Source organism: Anolis carolinensis, chromosome 3 (genome assembly GCF_035594765.1).
Source record: "Anolis carolinensis isolate JA03-04 chromosome 3, rAnoCar3.1.pri, whole genome shotgun sequence".
NCBI lineage: Eukaryota > Metazoa > Chordata > Lepidosauria > Squamata > Dactyloidae > Anolis > Anolis carolinensis.
The window spans coordinates 189911718-189919392 of record NC_085843.1 but is presented as its reverse complement, the minus strand read 5'-3'; the positions used below and the strand labels follow the sequence as shown (position 1 = coordinate 189919392).

Here is a 7675-nt window from a genome sequence, read left to right as displayed (position 1 = left end):
CGGCCGCGACCAGGAAGTCAGGCCCGAATGGCCTAGCTGTGCTGTGCGCGTGCGCACGGCACAGCTAGGCCATTTTGCCCTTAGTAACAAACTAAGGGCAAAAATGGCTTCTCTGGCTGTGCGCATGCGCACAGCACAGATAGGCCATTTTTGCCCTTAGTTTGTTACTAAGGGCAAAATGGCCTAGCTGTGCTGTGCGCATGCGCCCTGCCAGATAGGCCATTTTTGCCCTTAGTTTGTAGACTAAGGGCAAAATGGCCTCTCTGGCTGGGCGCATGCGCACAGCGCATTTCGCCCGTGGAAGCTTCTAGACACTAACAACCTACCTTCTACGCATGCGCAATACCATAGCCCACGCTGTGCATGCGTACTGAAAAAAAAAACATTTGCACGAGGCGTGTGGTGTGTGGGGACTGACAAGGACAACCAGCCAAACAATCGTTTAACATAAAGAATCAAGGCTCAGGGATACCACAGGTCTCCAGCAGCCTTCTGAGCAAGGTAATCAAGGCTGTCTGAATTAGTGACAACAAGTTGCAACTAAACTTACAAGTCAATCTTACATTATTTCTCAAAATGGATGGGCATTGCTCTTGTGCTTTCATGTTTCCTAGCTTCTTACTACTATAATCAGTTTTATTTAATTTTTTCTTTGTTGTCAGGAGTGACTTGAGAAACTGCAAGTCGCTTCTGGTGTGAGATAATTGGCTCACAATTATGCAAGGACCTTGCCCAGGGGAACAACTGGATGTTTAATTATGTTACCATCCTGTGGGAGGCATCTCTCATGACACAGTTGACTGTGTGTATCATTTGTACAAAAAGTAAACAGTATAAAATATATGGAAGCATAGATTAAAATAAGGAAGTGGATGGGCCAATTTCTAATGTGTGTGCATTCTAATGTGTTAATTCTTCCATCTATGGAATCATTTCTGTAGTAATGTGAGAAATAATTTCAGATATGTGATACAAATACATATTTAAATATTAATTTGTACATGCTTTCTATAAAAGTACATGTTTTCTGTTTAATCCCTTGTTTTGGGAGTTGTAGTTGGTGATTTTATGTTATGTTAAAAAATTAATTGAGTAGGGAGTTGTAGTTGCTGGGATTTATAGTTTTAATAATTACATATATTATATAATAATAAAGTAGCTGTGCCCAACCACGCTTTGCTGTGGCGAAGTATGGTGTTCTGTTCTGGGAAATAAAGAACAGTAGAGTCTCACTTATCTAACATAAACGGGCCAACAGAATGTTGGATAAGCGAATATGTTGGATAATAAGGAGGGATTAAGGAGAAGCCTATTAAACATCAAATTAGTTTATGATTTTACAAATTAAGCACCAAAACATCATGTTAGACAACAAATTTGATAGAAAAAAATTGTTCAATACGCAGTAATGCTATGTAGTAAGTACTGTATTTATGAATTTAGCACCAAAATATCACAATGTTTTGAAAACATTGACTAAAAAAATGTGTTGGATAATCCAGAACGTTGAATAAGTGAGTGTTGGATAAGTGAGACTCTACTGTATTGAGGAATTGGTGGTAGTTAAGGTAAAGGGTAAACTTGTTGTCGAAGGCTTTCATGGCCGGGATCACAGGGTTGTTGTATGTCTTTCGGGCTGTGTGGCCATGTTCCAGAAGTATTTTCTCCTGACGTTTCACCCACATCTATGGCAGGCATCCTCAAAGATTGTGAGGTATCCATACCTCATTAAGTCCAGTCATGTCTGATTCTGGGGGTTGGTGCTCATCTCCATTTCTAAGCCAAAGAGCCAGCGTTGTCCGTAGACTCCTCCAAGGTCATGTGGGATGACTGCATGGAGCGGTGTTACCTTCCCTCCAGAGCAGTACCTATTGATTTACTCGCATTTGCATGTGTTTGAACTTCTGGGTTGGCAGAAGCTGGGGCTAAAAGTGAGGGCTCACTCTGTTCCCCCAATTCAAACCTTTCGGTCCAGAAGTTCAGCAGCTCAGCGCTTTAACACGCTGTGCCATCAGGGGATATTATTTCCTAAAGGTTGTGAATATACAATATTTCTAATTGGTTTTTTTTTTGGCTTTTAGATGCAAGCATGAATGCTGCAATTAGGGAAAATGATTAGGATGTAAGCCTTGCAGCTTTAAAGCCTGACTGTTTCCTCCCTGAGTGAATTTTTTGTTGGGCGGTGTTAGCTGGCGCTGAATGTTTCCTGTGTGGAATTCCCCTGTTTTCAGAGTTGTGTTCTTTGCGATATGTTATGTGCTTGTACTGTCTGTGGCTGTGAGAAAACAGTGGATTTATCAGACTTTGATGATGGGAATACTTTGTTGGGAGGTGTTAGCTAGCCCTGATTGTTTCCTTTGTGGAATGCTTTCAGACTGTTGGTCTTTATTTATTGTCCTGGTTTTAGAGATTATATTGTTCTGCATTATTCTATCCCAGTAATTATTTCATATTAAAGTAGAATCTCACTTATCCAACATTCGTTTATACAGTGTTCTGGATTATCCAACACAGTCTGCCTTTTCGTAATCAATGTTTTTGTAGTCAGTGTCTTAAATTCATTGTGATATTTTAGTGGTAAATTTGTAAATACAGTACAGTAGAGTATCACTTATCCAAAATAAACGGGCCGGCAGATTGTTGGATAAGCGAATATGTTGGATAATAAGGAGGCATTAAGGAGAAGCCTATTAAACATCAAATTAGGTTATGATTTTACAAATGAAACACCAAAACATCATTTTAGACAACAAATTTGGCAGAAAAAGTAGTTCAATACACAGTAATGCTATGTAGTGATTACTGTATTTATGAATTTAGCACCAAAATATCACAATGTATTGAAAACATTGACTACAAAAATGGCTTGGATTATCCAGAACGTTGGATAAGCGAGGCTTGGATAAGTGAGACTCTACTGTAATTACTACATAGCATTACTACACATGTAACTACTTTTTCTGCCAAATTTGTTGTATAACATGATGTTGTAGTGCTTAATTTGTATAATCATAACCTAATTTGATGTTTAATAGGCTTTTCCTTAATCTCTTCTTATTATCCAACATATTCGCTTATCCAACGTTCTGCCGGCCCATTTATGTTGGATAAGTGAGACTCTACAGTAGAGACTCTACTGTAGAGTCTCTGCTGTACTTAAACAGTTCTCAAGTATAGCATGAAAAGGAATAATGCTCAAATGCTTGGTCCATAACCAGGTCTAGCAAGGCTATTCCATGCTAACCATCATTTTTTGATTATCCAACGCTCTGCTGGCCCGTTTATGTGGGATAAATGAGACTCTACTGTTCTTGGATGGAGCTGCAGGCTGTATTTCTGCTGTGTTGTCATAAGCTAAAAGTTGTTCTGCGTCAGTCCCCTTCCTTATATGACGAGTTGGGTTTCTTAGCAGAAAATGTCAAGCAAGAAGAAGCCATCGGGAGCATTTCATCGTAAAAGGAGGTTGCAGCATAGCCAAGAAGACAAGAGTCAAGCTAAAGCATTAAAAAGGTTTTTCACGACTTCACCATCATGCCAGACAGGAAAGCCAGAGACAACTAAATTGACTGAATCAGATCATGCTGATGACGGAAAGATACCAATCTCTGAGCCTCTACCAGGACCATCAACCAGTCAAGACCTTCTCACTGCAACTTCAGCAATACCATTACCACCTTCCTGTATTGGCATTACTGGGACTGACACTGAAGATGTGGATGAGGATTCATTAAGAGATGCAGCCCTGCCATCTACTAGTCGGCAAGCTATTGAATCGGTAAGTAGATTCAATTTAAAAATATTAGTGCAGATTTTTGGGAAATATAATTGGCCCTGGCCTGTCTTGTTCATTTTTTATTTAAAGATTGCATAACGAGGTATTATACTTATTGATCTTGCATTGCATTACATCTTAGAAAAACTTCTAGAAGTTAACATACACCCCCCTTTTTTTTCAGGAACAAAGAAGAGACCCTTTGTTATTTCTTTCCAATGATTGTGGAGAGTGGCCACTCAAAATAACTGATGAGGCACGGAAAATAATTGTTGAGCGAGGACCACAGCAAGTCAGAGGCATAAAGTTTCCTAAGGACATTCATGGCAGAAAATTTTCCCCATTTCATTATTCAAGGAAGTTGTGTAATGGAGAGCGTGTCAACAGATATTGGCTACAGTATTCTGTATCTAAAAATGCAGTGTTTTGTATTACTTGCAAAATTTTTGGAAACGACACATCCAGTCTTGCAGGTAGCCAAGGGTTTTCTAACTGGCGGAACTTGAGCAGGCTTTTGAGCGGTCACGAGAAATCCCGTCCTCATATGGAAAACCGTTCATCTTGGCGTGAGCTCTCGCAACGTTTGCATTTAAACAAAACTATTGATGCAGAGCATGAAAGACTTATTAATGCTGAAATTAAACATTGGGATCAAATTCTGAAACGCTTGCTATGTGCTACACGGTTTTTGGGGGTTCAAGGATTGCCATTTAGAGGGACAAAAGATGTTCTATTTGAACCTAATAATGGCAACTTTTTAAAATTGATAGAACATATAGCACAGTTTGATGATCCGATGGCTGAACATGTGAGAAGAATCACTTCCAAAGAAACACATGTCCACTATTTGAGTAAAAATGTCCAGAACGAGTTTATTTCTTTCTTGGCAGGCAAGGTCCAGAATAATATTTTGGAACAACTACATGAGGCAACATATTATTCTATTATATTGGACTGCACACCAGATATTAGCAACACCGAACAAATGACGTTGGTGGTTAGATTTGTTACATGTAAAGCAAATGAAGATATCTTGATTAAGGAACATTTTTTAGGCTTTGTTCCTGTTGCCAGTCCTTCAGGTGAAGGTATGACAGAAATATTACTCCATGAGTTGGAAGCACGACGTATTCCATTAAAAAACATGAGAGGCCAGGGATATGATAATGGTTCTGCAATGAAGGGAAAACATGTTGGAGTCCAGAGGAGGATCCTTGATTTAAATCCTAGAGCCTTTTATGTACCATGTGGAAACCACTCCCTGAACTTGGTCATAAATGATGCAGCTATGTCTTGCAAGATTGCAGCAGACTGTTTCGCCACCGTACAAGACCTCTATAACCTTTTTTCAGGTTCCCCAGTAAGATGGGGTACTTTGTTGAAGCATGTTTCAACTCTCACACTCAAACCACTTAGCAGTACTAGGTGGGAAAGTAGAATCGAAGCATTGTTGCCTTTGAGGTTCCATATTGAAGAAGTATATGATGCCGTATATGAAGCTTCTCATGATCAGAAATTTGATGGACTCTGTAGGAGCCGTGCTGGTGCTCTTCTTAAAAGACTGCAAAGCTTCACATTTCTGTGCAGCATAGTGACATGGCATGAGATCCTGCACAAGATAAATATTGTTAGTAAACAGTTGCAAAAAGTGTCAATCGATCTTCAAAATTCTATGGCTCTTATTAAGAGTGTGAAAAGTTTTCTAGAAAGGATGAGATCTGAAGAAGGTCTAAATAGCATCATTACAGATGCAAAGGAACTGGCAGAAAAAATCGATGCTACTGCCGACTTTGAAAACGAACAGGAAGCTCGACCGAGAAAAGTAAGCAGACAATTTTCGTATGAATGTAAAGATGAAGCTGTACATTCTGGCAAAGAGTCTTTTAAAGTGAACTTTTTTTTTGTTGTGCTTGACACAGCAATATCCTCATTAAAGGAGAGATTTCAGCTAATGGACAACCATAGTGGAAGTTTCAAATTTCTGTATGACATTTCAAGCCTTGGGAAATGTTGGAATGAAAAAGAATTGAAGTACGCCTGTCAACGCCTTGAAACTGTTTTGACAGATGGAGAAGACCACGATGTGAATGCTGGTGATCTGTATACAGAGCTACAATTACTTGCAGATATGCTTCCCCCTGGAAGTCTCCCAGCTGATGCCTTGTCTTTTATAAATCATGGTTCGGAGGATGTTTTCCCAAATGTCTACACTGCATTGAGAATTCTGTTAACACTTCCAATATCCGTGGCCAGCGGTGAAAGGAGTTTTTCAAAATTGAAACTTATAAAAAATTACTTAAGATCTACTTTGAGTCAAGAGCGCTTGAGTGGACTATCAACCTTGGCCATTGAAAATAGCTTGTTGGATGACATGGACACAGATTCCCTAGTACATGAGTTTTCCAAATTGAAAGTCAGAAAAATCAGGTTTTAATTTTTACAAGTGTTCAAGTTAATTTGTGTTAAGGAAAACTGGATGTTAAAAAATTAAAATTGTTGCAAAGTTTATTAAAATATTTATTTATTAAATTATTATTATTATTATTTGTGTTAAGGAAAACTGGATGTTAAAAAATTAAAATTGTTGCAAAGTTTATTAAAATATTTATTTATTAAATTATTATTATTATTATTATTATTATTATTATTTATTAAGATTGGAGTTAATTCTATGTAATGTTACTATATGAACATAATGTTGTTAATAAACTTCTGGTTGTAAGGAAAACTCTTTTATCCATTCTATTCACCTCTACCTTCTACCTTTTATTTCTCGGTGATTGGGGGTTTTTTTGGGGGGGGGGCACCAAAATCCTGTTTCGCTTACACTTGAAAATTTCCTTGGGCCGGCCCTGACCTCAGCTGAAAGGCATCCACTATACCCTCAAGGACACTGACCAGGAGTTCCCTCACCCTTTTCTTAGTATGTGGTGACCCCTTTCCCCCTTTCCCCTCAACTATAGTTTAATTTCCCCTGTTGCTGATTCATCTCAGACATACTTGAAGCTTTTCTCCCCTATATCTTTGCCAGAAAGAGGTATCTAATATCCTTCCCTCCAGTGAGCAATCGGGCATTATTTCCTGGAGGATGGACTGGTTGGATCTTTTTGCTGTCCAAGGCACTCTCAGGATTTTCCTCCAGCACCAAAGTTCAAAAGCGTCTATCTTCCTTCGCTCAGCCTTCCTTATGGTCCAGCTCTCACATCCATAGGTTACTATGGGGAATACCATTGCTTTCACTATGCGGACCTTCGTTGCCAGTGTGATGTCTCTGCTTTTCAGTATTTTATCGAGGTTGGCCATTGTTCTCCTCTCAAGAAGTTGACGTCTTCTGATTTCCTGGCTGCAGTCTGCATCTGCAGTGATCTTCGCGCCTAGAAATATAAAGTCTGTCGCTGCCTCCACTGCCTGTAGCTAGCTCTATTTAGTAACCTGGGTGCCGCTCTTTGCACCAATTGCAATTTCCAAGCTATCTTAAAAGGCAGCCCCATGTAGAGTACATTGCAGTAATCCATTCTAGATGTAACTAAGGCATGGACCACCATGGCCAAGTCAGGCTTTTTGAGGTATGGTTGCAGCTGGTGTACAAGTTTTAACTGTGTGAAGGCCCTCCTGGCCACCACTGACACCCGAGTTTCAAGTGTCAGCTCTGAGTTCAAGAGGACCCCCAGACTGCAAGCCTGTGTCCTCTCGGGGAGTGTAACCCTGTCAAGCACAGGTTGCCACCCTATACCCCGATCGGCCCCACGACTGACCAGGAGGGCCTCTGTCTTGTCAGGATTAAGCTGCAACTTGTTAGCCCCCATTCAATCCATTATAGCTGTCAAATACTGGTCTAGGATCCGGGGAGCTTCCTTGAATAGAAAGATTCTTCATATGAGATCTACTATTCACGAATGCACA

At 39.7% G+C, this 7675-nt stretch overlaps 1 protein-coding gene across 2 annotated transcripts; it reads left to right on the top strand.

The window, feature by feature from the left end:
- The first annotated feature begins 401 nt into the window (after positions 1-401).
- On the top strand, positions 402-6617 carry LOC103280065 (zinc finger MYM-type protein 1-like). 2 transcript variants are annotated; one of them, XM_062976002.1, is made up of 3 exons: positions 402-501; positions 3413-3775; positions 3957-6617. In XM_062976002.1, the coding sequence occupies exons 2-3, from the start codon at positions 3416-3418 to the stop codon at positions 6204-6206; spliced, it is 2610 nt and encodes an 869-aa protein (XP_062832072.1). In that variant the 5' UTR covers positions 402-501; positions 3413-3415; the 3' UTR covers positions 6207-6617. The 2 variants fall into 2 exon arrangements, with proteins under 2 accessions (XP_062832072.1, XP_008116038.2); XM_008117831.3 differs by lacking the exon at positions 402-501 and having other exon boundaries at positions 726-3775.
- Positions 6618-7675: the final 1058 nt, after the last annotated feature.

Excerpts from the sequence above, each read along its gene's own strand:
- LOC103280065 (XM_062976002.1), top strand. The coding sequence starts at position 3,416 with ATGTCAAGCAAGAAGAAGCCATCGGGAGCATTTCATCGTAAAAGGAGG. Across the intron at positions 3,776-3,956 it reads GTCGGCAAGCTATTGAATCG|GAACAAAGAAGAGACCCTTT; the intron begins GTAAGTAGATTC and ends CTTTTTTTTCAG.